We start from the raw sequence: 17,748 nt of genomic DNA, 5'->3' as shown, positions 1-17,748 counted from the left end.
TTAGAAGTTATTTAGCGTTTTTTTTTTGCGCTCGCATTTCTCTTAATACTGTTGTTAAGCGAGATCTAATAATCCAGTTATTTACTTAATTACTTGTTTTAATTGGTTTTCTTTCTTAAGTCCCTTAATTCTTTTCAGTTTCGTTGTTTTCTTTTCAAAATAGTTTATGGTGCGTTGCTGGTAGCTTAGGCATTGAGTGGCACCTATTTGTATTGTCATTAATTATTGAAATCAGTTTAGATGGCAGGCCTGGAGGTTAAATAATTAATAATGGATCGATCATATCATATTAAAAGGGCTGGACAAGTCGACTCCTTTTGATGCCAAAGCGGTCGTAGATTCAACAAAACGTTTGATTCAACAAAAGAACATTTTGTACCAGCTTTCGACCAAGGAGTTATTTGTAGATTATTAATAGATATATTTAGTTATCATCTGTAGATTATTTATAGAGTCGATCTAATTCATTTAACTTTGAGATTTGATCTACAAAAAACCTTGGATTAAATATAGCGCAAAGCTTATTTCTTACGATTTCCACTTGTTCCAAATATGGCTTAATTATTCATCTTAATTTTATGTTTTTTTTTTTTTTTTTCGAATGAATGAATTTTTTACCCGCATATACAACCGTTTCAGAAGGATCCTCTCCTCCTATGGGGGATTATCCCCCATCCTCCTATGTCATCTCAGACCCCTTCTCGACCCCGGACCGTCCAAGGACAATTCCCTCTGAATATCGTTGACCAAGGTGGGATCAATGTAGCCACCTGAAATGTTCTGACACTGAACCAACCTGGTTCACAGACCCCATTAGCCAAAGAATTACAGAAATATAAAGTTACAATTGCTGGAATCACTGAAACACATTTATCTGGTGATGGTGAGGAGTACATTGGAGAAGGGCGCACACTTCTCTAGTCTGGTGGTCACCAGAAACGAGGAGGTGTTGGCCTTGTGCTGAACATTGCCACGCGCAAGGACTTCCTGTCATTCGCACCAGTAACACCCAGGCTCCCGAGAGCAAGGCTTGACGGTAAACATAAATTATGTGGCCAAGATGTTGAGATACTCAAGCAGTTCACTTACCTTGGCTCAATTGTCTGCTCAAACGGAGGTCTAGATGCAGAGATATCAGACAGGGTGACAATGGCGAACGCCGTTTTTGACCGCCAGATGAATACAATATTGATCCACAATCCCCAGATCAGTCGTCTCACGAGAGCTTTGTATCTACTCTGCCAAATGTTATGCTGTACTCGTCAGAGATTTGGCTTTTGACTCAGTCGTATATGATGAAGGTAGATGTTATGTTGTTATGTATGTTATGTTGTACTCGTCAGAGATATGGCCTTTGACTCAGTCGCATATAATGAAGATAGATGCTGTCCAGAAAAAACACCTCTGCAAAATTGAACACGTTAGGTGGCTCGACAGGGTACGGAACACGGCTATACTCTGGTTCTTTAAATTACCATCCCTGTTCGGACAGCTGGGTGTCCCGCTGGTTGTTGCAGTCATTCACTTCGCCTACTCACTGAAACACCTGCCCAAATTATATTTGACTTCGATTCAACTGCAAACGCTGGAAAACGCCCAGAGGAGACAACGTATAAGATGAAGGGAAATCATCCGCGATCGATTCACAGCATGGGGCATTGACCCTAGCGAAGCTCCTTCCCTCGCCCGAAACAGGCCACTCTACTGACGACTAACGGCGCTGATTTCTGGTTCCCTCAACGCTGGTGTCGCTGCCGAGCAATAGCTTTAAGTGAGTAAGTAAGTAAATGCAACGGGGCATATGCAGAGTACAATGTAAAAAGGAAGAAAGCAAAAGGAAAAAAGAAAACAACAATTAATAAAAATATAAAGTAACCACGAAAAAACACAATGGATAACAAACTTCACATATAACTAAAGAGGGCTAAAAGGAGTAGTATAGACCTAAATGGTCTTGCGTCTTCCCTACTTTGATTTTTTTCCCGTTTGTTCCAACTATGGGTTAATTACTCATTTCAATTTCTGTTCCTTTAGGGTTCATTTATAGTAGCTTGCTTTGTTTTTAAGTTTGAATTGATTGAATAAGCTTTTTATATGGTCTACACGTGACTCCTCTATATTTTTTTTTTAGCAACTCCAGATGAAAGCAAAGATGAAACAGCCTCAAACGGATCCACCAATAAAGAACAGGAAACAAACGGAAACAATGCAAAAACAGAATCTAAACAAAATGGCACATTAAGTACTAGCAGTGAGTCCGATTTTTCGTAATACTGGGCACAGTTACCTGAGGGCGATTTTTTTTTTTTGGGGGGGGGGGGAGGGTACCTATGGAATAACTGGAAATTTTGTGAAAGACTGACATTACGTGTGAAGTGTGGGAGGTGAGAGACGGGCTCTTCCTCCCCCAGCTGTATGTGTGCTCGATTGCAACCGATCATTTCCTTTGCATGCTAGCGTGCATATATACTTACCCTTTACTGTGAAACATAATTTCGTAAGCATCAATCATATTCCTGGCTTTTATTTCATAGTTAACTTAGCCGGCCCAAAAACAAGAATTACGAATTAGTTAATTACAAAAGTAACTCAAAACTTTGCCCACTTGAAGATACTTTTTGTTTCGTAAAATGATATGACCTCCGCCTGACGAATGCTTAAGTTGAAGAAATTAATTTGGTTTCCTTGCAGATTTGACTGTGAGCTGTTCAAGACAAAATTATGTAAAATTCATATACAGATTTCATTATTTTGATAATAAATGCATAATTTTTCAAATTGTGTCCTATCGCAAAGAAGAATATAAATTCAGAAAAAAAAAGAAAAAAAAAAAAAAAAAAAAAAAAAAAAAAAAAAAAAAAAAAAAAAAGAAAAAAAAAAGATTCGATTGTTACCAAGAATACTGGTACCGTATTACAGTAAATCATCTTTTTCCTTCAACAAAAAAAAATCTTTTGCTAATTACATTAGACAATTGAAATCCAGATTGTTAGGAACAATCAACAGCAAACGTTTTGCTTTCAACATAGAATTATTATACCTTCAATGAGACTACCATTGGTCGGGAATATTACTACTACTCCTGATTAAGCTTGGTTGATATCAAACAACCTCTTTTTGTATATAGCCTGTTGATTAGAATTTAGACACCCCCCCTCTTCCCTTAAGAATATCTGTCCTAGACCCTCAAAAATTGGAATTAGGCTATTAGCTGTAACCTCTTGTCAATTTTTATTGAGAATGAGCAACTTCTTATGGTAAATGTCCCGATGACAAAAAATTAGAGGCATCCTTCTTCTGTAAGGGTCAGGATATGTTCAGAAGAGGAAAGAGCACTAAGGTAAAGTCTGCTCTCATTTTCTATATAATTTTCTTGAAATCTGATAACCCACTCTGGTAGATGTAATGATTGAAAGAATCTGCTCCAAAAGGCTGATGTAGGAGAGTTACTCTAAATTGTGGCTAAGATTGGTTAAGATTCAACCATTTCTGCTAGATATCCTGATGTTAAGAATACAGGGTGTTCATCCTCTTCCCCCAAAAGTCCCCATACACAGGGGATGAATTGCGTCCAGGTACCGACTAGTACATATAGGATACTAAATTTGCTCGCCACTAATTTATTTCGGATCCCACTTTCCCTTCTTGTTGGAGCGCCAATGGCAAAAATCTTGGGACCAATCGCCCCACTCCCAAAGGGCTTTTTCTTACTCCCCAATAAATTTGATTGAAGTCTCGTGACCCTTTCTGAAAGATGTCTTGACGGCACAGAGGTCCTGCCCTACAGAGCTTGTATCGACCCTGGACTTATAAAAGGCAGAAATATCGCATCAAAACGTTACTTCTGACACAGTTTGGTTGGAATCTGACGATTTCTTCCGAGCATTGTACTAATGAGAGGAATTTAGAGATGGTCCTTTCTCTCTCTCACATAGCGTAGATCGGGTTCCCTACATACTACATTCTACCAAGTCTCGTACAGACCTGAAAAGTTCTTCTAGCTAATATCATGAAGAAAAGAATTTAGGGACCACCATCCTTCGGAGATGGGATTAGGTACGAACTCTAAAAAGTAAAGTTAGGACGTACTCCTTCTCACCTAGTTTTTCAAGAGTTGACAATCTGTTCTGGCGGATGTCACGATAGGAATAATCTAGGAACCTCCCTACCTTCCCAGTTAAGTGTGGGTGTTTGGTCACCACCCCAAATGTCGCAGCTAGGGTGCTTGCTCTTGACTCTTACCAAGCTTGGTTGAGATCCGGTAATCTCTTCTGCTAGATATGTGTCTTGAAACGTCCTTCTATGCTGAAAGGTGCACTCACGGCAGACTTTGGGAGAAGTCCGAAGAATTTTCACGGGAGAAGGGGTAGTACTTCTAAAAGGGCATTCCTGTGCACAATTTATTAGGCCTGTTAACACACCAGTGGCTATTAAGGCCCTGAATCGACGAGATTACTCCCTAAAAACATCCCTCACTATATTTCTCAATAAAAAAAAATTAAAATTCTGGATTTTCGTTAATAAAGTGATGAAATCCCAACTCTGGGGTTCTAACACATGTTGAAAATCTTGGTGTAATCAACACCGCAGTCGTTTTTGGGGACGTTTCACCCTTTCTAAAATTTTGCACAGTTTATTATGCTAAATAATTTTGGTAGGTAACTTTTAACTTACTGTGAAATGAATTTAACTATTTAATAAAATGTATTATGTAAATGGCTCTATGAAATTGCATTTAATTGTATAATAAATGTACTGTATAATTTGAATGTATACTAGAACTTGAATGCGTGTGTAATTGAAAAATGCACATAATTTGAAAATACTTTTTGTAAATGCACTAAATGCATTTAAGTTGAAAAAAAAAGAATTCAAGATAAGGTAGACATTTTTTATTATTCTGATGAATGTTACCCAGAAGACCCCCCCCCCTCCCCCCAATTTGGCCGAATACTTACTTAAAGATATGCATCAAGCGAGGGCAATTATTGCGGAGTGTCAAATTTTGAATGTTATAATCAATATTGAAGAGTTTAGAATAATTTCTGATAATATGATTCACGTTAACTGTGAGCAATTGTAACGTATCGTGACAATTGCTATATAACAATTGTAATTTTAAATGAATGACGAAGAGATGCAGTTGAGCGGAGTTGAAAAGACACTCCAATTTTGTGCCCTTCTAAGAAGGGCACAATTTTAAAACTAAAATTCTAAGCTTGAACAAAAGCAATTGAACGGCTAAAGCCGTCCTAGCCGAGTGGTTGGCACGCTAGACTTGAATTCTTTTGTCCATAAGGACAGGAGTTTTGGGTCCTGGTGTCGCTAGTTATTTCGTTTGGAATGGGAGTCAGGTGGCGTAACTGTAAGCCTAGCCAGAAACAACCCAGCTTTAAATAGGTACCCGGAGAAATCTCGCGAAATTAAACAGGAAGGCGAGCGAAAGCACTGGATCGCTTGTCCCCGACCCCCATTCCACGTCCTTTTGAAGGGCCATGAAACAGAGATCGCCATGAAACCGCTGGTAGAAACGTCCAATGCTTTTTTTTTTTTTTTTTTTTTTTTTTTTTTTTTTTTTTTTTTTTTTTTTTTTTTTTTTTTTTTTTTTTTTTTTTTTTTTTTTTTTTTTTACAGTAGCAATAATTTGCTTATCACGGTAATTTAGTTACCAAACAGCAGTTTTATCTTTCTATCTAGCAATTGCTTTTTTCCTGAACAACAGTAACAACCGTAGAAGTGACAACTCAGTATACGTATAAGAGCAACTAAATTTTTTGTAAGAAGGATTTTATTGTGCAGGGTGGAGCGAAATAGCTGATTCCCACGTTGCCTTTTTCTTCTTTTTTTTTGGGGGGGGGGGGGTACAAAAACGATGAAACGTCAGGAGAAGGGGAGGGGATCCTTAAATTATTGTTATCAACACATATACCAGAAGAGGTTGTTAAATCTCGAACAAACTTGATGAGGGGCAACAGCTAATGTCTTAGTTTTGATTTTTAGGGGGCTGGGACGAATTTCACCTCTCTTAGGGGGGGGGGGGTGAAAGGCACAGCATTTTTTAATAATTGGTTGTCTACAAAAAGTAAAGCGCGTGAGTTCTTGGATCTCGACTAAAATTATTTGGAAGTAACAGTTAATGCCCTGGTTATGCCTTTTCGGTGATAAGATTCATTCCACCTCATTTGGGGGGGGGGGGGAAATTAGTGGCCAACCAATTAGACGATACATACTGAACATGCTAGCAGTATTTTGAATTACGCTAGGTGCAAAGTGTTCACATTACCTTTGAAGTTTGTGTCTTTCATCTGCCTTTGACCTGTTAAGATCAAAACCAGTGTATATTGTTTAACCAGTATTTTACAAAGGATTATTGTTTGGATATTTTACAGCCTTTTATCACTATCAACTGTTTGAACTATTTGTGTTAATTTAGTACCTTGAACGTTAATTAACCCAGAGACCTTCAAGGATTGAAGTTTCAAAAAAGTGAAATAATTGGGTTTTTATTTATGGACTATACTTGTGTAATAGCTAGCTGTCAATAGACGCTTGCGGTGTCAAAAACCTGTGTGACGGGTTTCCGTCGCCAAATTAGACATTATTGAGCGTCAGGAAATTTGATAATGACGTTGCGTTTGGCAAATTCTACGGATGCCCTTTGTGGCCTGTTCGAATAGTTGGTATAACTGAATCGAGAAGGAAAAATCTTATCAAGTATTTTGCTACAGATCACACGAAAAAGCATCACTGAGTGAGGAATTCATTTTGCCGTCCGAAGAGAATTTCACCGAAGCTTCGAAAAACAAAAACAAAATGAGTTCAAGGTGCTTGTACTGAACTGGCAAAATTTCCGGATTTGTATCAAGAAATTATGGGAATAGCTGGTGCTGCTTGGACAAACAGTGTATCTTCACTTTCGTCTACCCCAGTAAACGCGTTGAGTGAAATTGAAAAATAATCTTCATCAGGATATTCACAAATAGGTGATTGAGCAGGCAACAATAGTGCGATCAGTGAATAAGCAATTAACACTATTGTCACCATGATCTATGCTGCAGTAAGTCTTGATTACGGTTCGAAATTTGCAAATATTGAAAAGACGCTCAAGGGGTTCCAAACTCAAATAATGGCGCTGGAAAATCGCGTCGAAATTCTAGAATACCACAACGACTATTTGGAACAGGGAAGAAGATCGAACGTTCTTCTACACCCTGGACAATCTCAGATAGGGGGAGAAACACTGCCCATTAGCGTCCTAGAGCTATCCAATGCTAACATGGGGATCTATGTGCTTGCTAGTGGCATCAAGTCAACAGAACGCTTACGTACTCAAGTTAATTTGAGCATTGATTTAGAGTTTGTTGCGTGAAAACCCTATTTTTGAATGTTAATCTTTTATGAGACATTTATGATCAGATTATTTTATTTACTTGTTACTGATATTTTTACTACTTATTTTAAATTCCCTCGGGATTTAGTGATTTATTAACTGCAGGGACTTGGACTAACAGATTTAATTAGCTTAGAGGATTGAACTCGACTGAACTCTTTGGGCATAATATCAGCATCTATTATGGATCCACAATGTTGCGCCATCTGCTCAAAAAGGACAACCGGGAAAACAGGTGGCACGCATTGTATTAAATGCAGTAAATGGTCTCATTTCAGCTGTGGAAAAACTAAGTACTCAAGTGACTTGAAGAAGACCTTTGTGTGCGTAATTTGTGCGCAAAACGATTACCCGAAAAACTGTATTCTGACTAAATTGAAGTTGAAAAATAACAGTCCAAGACAGCCAAATAACAACGAGAAGAACCATATTCAAAACGAGTGTTATTTTCCGAGTGAAAACGAGTTGACAAAATCATCAGCGGCCTCTTGCATAGTACCGGGACTTATGGCTGCTGTAGAAAATATAGCGGTGGAAAGAAAAGACTGTCCAGGTTCTGACCTGATTTGTCTCATATTTGACGGAACGACTAAAGACAGCCCCTCGCTAAAGACAGCCATTCTTCCTTTTTACCTGTGAAAAGTGCTTAAACCAGCATAATAAGAGTGGGTCAAAATGTCTCTGTACTGATGTATCTCTTCAATGCAGTAGCATTTGTTACCAGCCATGTCACGCAGATTCAACAAGAGTATCCTCAGCCCATTGACACAGATGAAGAGACTCATACAACTGATTATACCCCCGAGCGACGTGTTTGCAGATTTTATATAAGTGGAGGCTGCAAATAGGCGGAGAATTGCACGTTTCTTCATATTTGCGTAGATTTTTTTTAATGGTAGCTGCCATGACGAGTGTTGTCATTTGTCACACAAATCTCTGTGTAAAAATTCGCTCATGGATTTGTTTCACGAATTGTTGTCCTAATGTGCATCTCACTTTCCACAGAAGGAGAATGCTACGTTTTAAGACTGAATTGCAAAGTCAAAAAAAAAAAAAAAAAAAAAAAAAAACGGGGAGCGAAAAAATGCACATCCCTTGATGCAGGGCTGCCAAAGACCCCCGTATCCGGTCCCTCTTATGAGTTTGAGTCTCATCAAAAAAGGCGCCTCACTTTTACAATCGTTTTCCAACCTGAAGAGATTTGGTATGCCAACTGAGGTTCTGAAATCTGTATTCTGCAGCTATGTTAGGCCTACTCTTGAGTATGTTTGTCCAGCTTGGCATGAGGGTTTTGCGAAAGACCAATCAGATAGACTTGAGATGATACAAAAAAGAGCTGTAAAATCATACTTGGACATAACTACACAAAATATGATGGTGTACTAAAACAACTCAACTTGAATTCACTTGATAGTCTTAAACGTGAGTTAACTTATCGATTTGGACTAAATTGTTTGAACTCCCAAGCTCATCGTGGTCTACTACCCAACCTTGAGAGCCACCCTACTGAAGGACCAGTCACTAGACTCCGGCAGATAAAAAATAATTGCCCACAGTTAATGACTTACCCAGCCTCTAGTACCAACAGATATTTCAAGTCGTTTGTCCCTTATTTTATTCGGTATTTTAATAATGTTATCTTGACAAATACTTAATTTTCGATGCAGTTTATTTCAGGTATTTACCTGTGAGTGCTTTTAAAAACCAACCATTTATATACTTTATTCTGAAATACTCTGTATAAACTGTCGCTATTTTAATTTATTGACCCTGAAGCAGTACTCACTTCCTTACATTTTGTTGTTGTTGTTGCTGTTTATTTGTTTTAGGTCTTTTTTTGTGTCATGACATGCTAATGTTAGCTCCAGCTATTGCTGTGAATAAAATATATTCTATTCTATAATCCTGCGGAGAATGTTCTCTCGCCCCTTTCTTGTCACTTTTTATTCATCTGATTATGCAAAGCGCGTGTTCATGAACAAAATGAAGGTGGCCCGACCGAAAGTATTTATATTCAAGTATTTATCGCCAAAACGCAAGTAACTGCTGAATTTGGCACGTGACAAACGGGGAGTTATGAATGTGTGGACTGATGGCGGACATGTACTAGTCAAACCGGAAAACAGTTCAGCCATCTTGAAAATTAGGGCGCTACATGATCTGATCAGTGATCAGTAATGACACGTTGTTTCGCTATTGAGATATCAAAGAGTTCTCACTATTGAGTGTTCTGGAGTATTATCATGAATAGAATGATCAGCAGACTTTCAGATTTATTCAGTAATCCGCTGTCTCTTGGCCAATTATAATCCACCCCTATTGTAAATGATAATTTAAGTGAAGAAAATAATACGCAAGCTATGAAAACTAGTAATTTTATGGATAATCAGTCACTGAAAAAATGGTCGGTCAAAGAGGATATTATTTTTGCATTTTGGAATTGCCAATGCCTTAGGACTGCGTACCCTGCACTTTGTAGCATATTAAGTGATATACAAGAAAAACTGTTAGTAATAGGACTATGTGAGACATTTATGTCGAATAGGGATAATTTTTCTTTTCCAGTTTCCAGGATATGTCGGTGAAAGGAAAGAACGACAGGTTATGGAGCGAGGCGGTCTGGCTTTGTTGATAAAGGAACGAGTTTCCTAATGGGTGAGGAAGGATCTTCTTGCTGTGACTTGAAGGAAGGCTTGACTCTTATTATTGAAATAGAAGACAAATCTGGTTAAAATGTAGTTGTTGATTTAGTTTATAAGACATTGTCATTTAATGAGGATGTTTTTATTGATGAGACGGAAAAGTTCATGGAGAAATTTAATAATGATCATAATATAAAGTAGCAATGGGTGATTTCGAAATTGACCTTCTTACATGTACAATCCGTCTATATTTTCTTAATTCATTGATTTCATCATTCCAGTACCCCCCGGTAACTATTCCTACACGAGTAGGACGCTTATAAGTCGGACGCTTATATTTGTGGATGAACAGCTGCTTGAAAGTTCATATGCTGATGTTTTATTTACGGATAGATCCGACCATCTTTTTCTTCTTAGTAAAATAAAAAAAAATCTTACAGGATTATAAATGAGGTTGGTCAAATAAATAAAACATTTTTTCGTGAATTAAGAAAATATAATTAAAAAAAATTGACAGGAGAATGGGTGATGCAGATTTTACTCCAGTTTTTGAAGAAGATAACCCGTCGGTTGCGTATAATAATCTCGTTGCAATCTTTACAAAGATATTGAATGAGATGTGTCCTCATAGAAGAATTAAAAAGGGTAGAACGAAATTCCCAAAGAAGCCAATGAATTAGACAGGGTATTTTAAATTATATAAGTCGGAAAATGAATTGTATAAAATATACCTAGGTGAACCACCTGTAATTAATTTTCAGCCGTTAAAAAATTACCGAAATACTTTGAACGGATTGAAACGGAAAGCTGAAAAAAAAATGTATTTACAAAATGAATTTATGAAGCATAAATGCGATATGAAAAACATAGACAGTTGTATTAACATAGAAAAATTGTCATATAGAAACATAGAAAATTGTCAAAAGGATAAAATAAAAGTTATTAACTAATTACGATCAGAGGGGGGGGGGAATTGACTACCCCAAAGGATGTTGCGAATTATTTATTTGAATATTTTTCTAGTAAGGGAGTGAAACTTTGCGATGATGTTAGGAAAAGAATCAAGCGGCCAAAACAGTTCATTCGGAAGTTCCAGTAGAAAATCAGTTGTGTTTTAATGCTTGTACTATAAATGAAGGGAGAGAAATTATCAGTAGAATGCAATCAAATTCAAGTGGTGTAGACGGGATTTCTCTTGAGAGTGCTAAATCAGTTATAACACCAGTTGTATGTACTTTGATTAATAAATCAATGGAAAAGGGAATTTTCCCGGAAGCTAAAAAGGTCGCTAAAATAATTCTATTGTACAAAGGAGGTAAGAGAGACGAACCTTCAAACAAAAGACCCATTTATATCCTCCCTTTCTTTTCAAAAATATATGAAAAGGTGATAGGATCCAGGCTAACTGATTGCGTTGAAAATAACAATATCTTATAAATACACAATTTGGTTTTAGAAAAAAAATGTCCACAGAAATGGCAACTATTAAACTTGTAGACTGGGTATTTACGTCATTTGAAGTGGGTCTGATTCCAGCTGCTTTATTCCTGGATTTGAGGAAGGCTTTTGACACGATTGACCACAAACAGTTATTACTTGAGCTGGAAAAAATCGGTGTGACCGGAAATAGTTTGTCTTGGCTTGAATCTTATTTAAGTGACCGGAAGCAAATTGTGATGAATGGGTGTTTTACTTCTGTGGCTAGTGCGATAATTTGCGAAGTACCCCAGAGTTCTATACTAGATCCTCTTTATTTTTTATAGATTGGATGAAGTATTATTTGTCAGAGGCTGGTATAATCCTTTTTGCAGACGAAACTCTTTTATTAGTAGCTCCTCTGTCAGCTGATCTACTTCTTGATAAAATGATAAAGGCAACGACCAAGTTTGTTGAGTGTGCAGATTTCAATATTTTGTCATGAAATTATACTAAAACTAATTACATTTTATTTTCTCGGATATATAGCATTGAAATTAAAACTAAGTTAGAATTGATATTAAATGGATATCAAATAAAAAAAGTATAGATAACAAAATATTTGGGTTTTATGATTAATGAATTTCTATCATGGAAAAAAACATACAAATGTTATAGCTTCAAAGTTCTCCAGATCTCTGGGTGTGCTTCGCCGAGTTAAAAACCTAGTATCCCAGAAAATTCTTCGATTGCTTTATTTCGCTGTTTTTTACCCGTACATTTGTTATGGTTGCTCTGTTTGGGCTACTAATTTTGTGTCCTATTATGGAAAAATCCGAAGAACCCAAAATAAAGCTGTTAAACTTTTGTCACCTAAAACTTTGTTTACTCATAATACTAATGAACTTTACACTAAGAATCAACTTCTTGATATTTTTAAAACGAGAGATTAACAAGTTAGCATTTTCACATATAAATTTGCGAATAATATTCTTCCCTCTTTTTTCGAAATTTTTTTCTCCATTAACGGTTATCTCCATAGCCTTGATCACGAGGGGCATCAAATCTGGTACACCCATTTAGAAATACGGTTAGAGCTACTTTTGTAATTAGAAATTTTGCCCCCCCCCTCTGTATAGGGTATTATTATAATTGAAATAAGAAATTCGAGTCATCTGGGATCCTTCAAGGCTGCAGTTAAAAGATTGTTTCTTGCAAAAGAATAGTATGTTTGTATCATGAAAAGAGAAATCACCAATGCAACAGCACAAACACATAAAAAAAAGAAAGAAAAAGCGAGACAGAAGGAGAAAAGGAAGACTGTTTTCCTAAATTAGTGATTAATATAGACCAGCACTTGAATGAGGCCTTAACCCTACTCATCCATACAATCACATAGGTGAAACAGCATAGCCAAACACAATCAACCATAAAGAATAATCCATGGACAGGCAGTCATGTCGTCAATAAGTATAAGTCGTCATTTACCAAACAATAGAAAAAATAATAAAGACAAACTAGACCTACGTTGCCTGGGCAACGTGAAGTGTTGCGGCAACCTTTGTTCGGCTTTGCCGATTAAAGTGTTGCGAGAGCAACACTTTGGTTTTGTTTCTTCGCTATCGGTTAAATGCTGAAGTTGTCAAAATTATCAAAGCTTTCAAAACGGCATATTCAAAGAAGAACACAATCAGTAATCACATGATCAAATTCTTCAGCGTTGAAAAAACAACAGCAAAAGAATATCGGAAAAAGGGACTAAATTGAGTTTGCAGCCAGTTGAACTTTATCCTTTTCAATCGTAGACATCGTGACGGATGGAAACTTGGAACATTATCTTATATAATCTAGTTGGTATTATAAAGCTATCCGTAACTTTTCAGGATCAAATACCATAGATGTGCACCAATTTGCACAAATTTGTAGCCCCTCATGAACCTCCTCTAGCAACCCATTCTTGCTTACAAGTCCCTCTTCCGTGAGAGACAAAGAATAACACAATCAGTAATCAGATGATCAAAGGCTATTCCTCAGGGTTGAAAAAAAAAATATTGGAAGAAGGGACTAAATTGACTTTGCAGCCAGTTGAACTTTATCCTTTGCACACCATAGGCTCTGGCTCGAGGACAAGCAAAAACCATCCTTTTTGGCCCCAGGCAAGAGTCGTACGGAGCTTTCCAAAATATAATGTCATATTCATCAATCCGGCCCGAGGTCCACACTAACAGCCAATTATTACTTACTATGCCCCTAAATGTCACTTTGCAGCCGGTTGAACTTTATCCTTTTCAATCGTAGACATCGTGACGGATGGAAACTTGGAACATTATCTTATGTAATCTAGTTGGTATTATAAAGCTATCTGTAACTTTTCAGGATCAAAATACCATCAGGGACCCATAAATTTCCTGTAATGACTCGCCATCCAGGATCGCTTATTATTGGATGGCGAGTCATTACAGGAAATTTATGGGTCCCTGATTCCATAGATGTGTACCAATTTGCACAAATTTGTAGCCCCTCGTGAGCCTCCTCTAGCAACCGATTCTTACTTACAAGTCCCTCTCCCGGGATATACATCCAAGTTCACCGGAAACAAATAATGGGTACACCAACTAGCAAAAGTTCCAAACCCCTTGTCGCTGAAGTCATTGTAGCCTAACAGCCGATTATTACTTACAACTCCCCTACATGTCTTACAATCGGCAACCAAGTTGTTCTTACCATCAATTACACCAGAAACAGATAATAGGTACACCAATCAGCAAAAGTTGCAAACCCCTCATTGCCAAAGATGATTATAAGCTAATAATCGACTGTTGCTTGGAAGTCCCCTACATATCTCACAATTGGTATCGGCCTATTTTTGGTTCAAGTGTGTACCTTACCACTGAAGTTGTCAACCCCTTGAAACTTTCAAACTGGTGTATGTCATGAAGGAATTTTTGTAAAAAAAAATGGATGACATATACTTTGATCAGCTCATCAAGGTCTATCGACTGTCATTGAAAAAAAATTCTATCTGTCTTAGTTCAAAAGGTGACTTTTTTGCCGGAGGCCAACTTTCTAACACCACCACTTAGAAAGGAGCAAAGGATAAGCTCTAATTTCTTTAGCAATGAGAGAACTTTAAAAGTTTAAGAGGTATATCTGATACCATTTCTCTATTGCAATCCCAAGTAGAAAAAAAAGAATGGTAAAGTCAGCTGAAATCACGAACAGAAATGGCTAGAAACAATAGATGGCAGCACTTTCGGACCCGTGGGAAAATCGCACTTTTTTGTTTCTGTAAATTTTTCTATTTATCACTCAAAGAAGATATATTGGCTGTGGGGCCGGGGAACTACCGCATATATTTAACACTTATAGATTTTAGTCCATCTTCAATTTGAAACTGGTGCCTGCCTGCTTGCCTGCTAGAACGGAGCTTTCCACTCGAAAGCAGAAACATGGTTTGATGAAACGAAAGCTTGGCTGCACAACTTCAGATACTCCTCTCTGACATAGGCTATATAACTCCACTTCACTTCGCACACCATAGGCTCTGGCTCGAGGACAAGCAAAAACCATCCTTTTTGGCCCCAGGCAAGAGTTTTACGGAGCTTTCCAAAATGTAATGTCATATTCATCAATCCGGCCTGAGGTCCACACTTTCCGTAAAAACCGCACAGGTTAGACCCTTACCAGTTTCCAGGAATAACCTGAGATCGGCGGCATAGAAAAAAAAAAAACAAAAAAAAAAAACGGGACAAAACCAAAGTGTTGCTCTCGCAACACAATAATTCAGAGGCAACAACCCAACACAAGGGCTCATCAGGAGAATACACTGGCCTATAGGGTTTCGCCACTTTAATATCGCGTATGTATATGCTTGTAGTTTATATGTTTGTATGTAGTACTATTTAAAGTAGAGGAGACTGCCACCTGCTGCCAAAAAACCCTTTGAGGCTTTTTTAGCAGATGCTGCAAAGTGTTTAGTATATATTTTAAAATAAAAATTTTCTTGTCATTATCTTATCTAAATCCTCTGTTTTTGGATGGACCATTTGCGTAGTTTAGCTCTCTTGCCCCTGAAAATTTGGTTGCTGGGTCTCCATCTTAATTATGCCTCTTCAGATATCGACCTAATGGCCTCATATAGGCTCTTCTTTATTGTAAATTGTACAGTGCATAGATACAATTTTATTATACTGTGTTGTAATTTATAATAAATAATGTTGTGTATGAAGCTTCATTTGAAAAATAGTGTTCTTGGATATTTTATGTCATGTTTGGTCTTTAGTTGCTCTCCAGATCAGATCTTTTTTTGCCTGTTCTGAATGGTTTTAAGTAAATTTACATGTTTCGATTGTTTTTTTTTTTTCATATCCTCTCATGAATATAGTTCATGTATTTTTTTCTAAGCCTAGTGGGATGACAATAATTATATAATTCAACGTGTTTGGGTTCGTGTTCAGTTTAGTTTCTTTTTTTTCTTTAATTTGTCTTTCTTTTCGTCTCTTGGTTGTTTTCTGGAGGAACTTATAACCCTAGTGGGATTACAATAATAATATAACTCAACGTGTTTTGGTTTGTGTTCACTTTAATTTCTTTTTTTCTAATTTGTCTTTTTTTTTCGTCTCTTGGTTGCTTTCTGGAGGAATTTATTGCGTATTTTAGCCCCACAGAGTTAGCTCCCTAGAGTTTAATGGCTAATTATTTTATAAATTCTTTTTCTTTCTTTTTCTTTTTTTCTTTTTTATGTCTTCTAATAAGATACTTCTCGCTCTTAAATATTAACAGTGAGTTATTTTTGAAGAAATGTAAAAGGATATTAGAAATGTTTTCGGACATCTCAAAATAGTGTTTCCTGCTAATAGTGTTTCTAATAAAGAATAGTGTTTCTAAGGCATATAAGAAATAGTGTTTCTAACTAGTGTTTATGTTTGTTGCAGATTCATTAATTGATATTGAGCACAGGAAAAGTTTTGCAGAAATGGAACAAGCGGAAATCTCACATTTAGAGACTCAGTATTCTCCTATGTCACCAGAAACCAATCCAGCTGGGATGACAACTTCAGTGACTGCCGTTGAAAATGGGTTTCTGGACAGCAATATTGGTCGCAGCGAAACTAGTGGTTCGGTCGACGATCCGGCAGAAACAGGTCCTTTTTTGTTTTACGTTTTTTCAAAAAAAAAAAGGACCAAGAAAAACAAAAACTATAAAAGCTAATCATCTGTTTCAACTTCATCTATGAGAACAAAGTTAGAACGCGCGGATGCTACATCTAAAGTTCGTATGTTGGGAGAAGTATATGGTTTAAGATGGGGGTAAACAAATTCTTTTTGGATTTTAGTAGAAGATTCTGACTTTTTACAATCCATTAAACTCGGAATTATTAATGATGGAACTTTTTTGTGCAACCAGAAGAAGAGGGTAACAATTTTCTATAAAAAGACACTCCTAGGTCTGTTAACAGCAGTCGCAAAAAGCATTTCCTAAAAACTTGTGTCTACAAAACAATAACGCTAGCTAATTCTAAAATATGCTTTAAACGTATTAAACTAATATGGTAGTATTTTTACTACATTATGGTTCTGAGTTGCAGTACGGGTTCGGGTTGTATCGATATCTGACGGAAGCAAGAATTAATTGAGATTGCTAGCACAAACAAAATATGTTTTGTTAAGGTAATAACAGGAGCTGGCGTCCCCCCGTGAAAAATTTCTACCCGTGAAAATTGCCCCTCTCCCCACGGAGGATTCCCCTGGCCATCCCCCTCTCCCCATACACATAAAGGAAAATTCTTCCACATACAAAATTGAGAAGCCAAAGAGAAAGTACAAAATATGTACATAAAAAATCATATTTCAATTTCCAAATTGTGTAATTCTCCGTCAGCCTTCAGATAAATATAGGAAAGGGCCTAAGGGGGGAGGGGCTGGAGTTAATCTATCATCTCCCTCCATTTAGACTAAGCCTCGATAAGGGTGCTGCTGGAAGCTACCTCTCTTTTTGTTACACAAAACATTTTTTTATATTTCTTTGCTCCATTTAACTAAACCGAATCGCCTCTTTTATCCTAAAAATACTATGAAATGACGTGTAACTACACATGTGTGGCGAGAGGCAGGTGCCTCAAAGAGGGTATTTTAATGCCCAAGTGCCCTAAATCTCACTGAACCCTCATAAACATAGAATGAGTTTGGGGAAGGAAGGGAGGTAGAAATTGCTATCTAATCCCTCTTGATTCCCAGGAGTATTTTTGGTCTACACCTTTAATATTTATACTGGTGGGGGGGGGGTAGGGGTAGGGTAAT

General features: G+C 37.1%; 1 protein-coding gene across 1 annotated transcript in view; it reads left to right on the top strand.

The window, feature by feature from the left end:
• The window catches only part of LOC136026684 (uncharacterized), a 136,592-nt gene that overhangs the window by 67,931 nt on the left and 50,913 nt on the right, over positions 1-17,748 (top strand). Inside the window, exons 8-9 of the mRNA XM_065703428.1 lie at positions 2,132-2,251; positions 16,383-16,592. Coding sequence (XP_065559500.1) covers positions 2,132-2,251; positions 16,383-16,592 — 330 coding nt within the window. The remainder of the gene's footprint in view (positions 1-2,131; positions 2,252-16,382; positions 16,593-17,748) is intronic.

The sequence above is a fragment of the Artemia franciscana genome, chromosome 4 (assembly GCF_032884065.1).
Source record: "Artemia franciscana chromosome 4, ASM3288406v1, whole genome shotgun sequence".
Classification (NCBI taxonomy): Eukaryota; Metazoa; Arthropoda; class Branchiopoda; order Anostraca; family Artemiidae; genus Artemia; species Artemia franciscana.
This window is presented reverse-complemented; position numbering and strand designations above follow the sequence as displayed.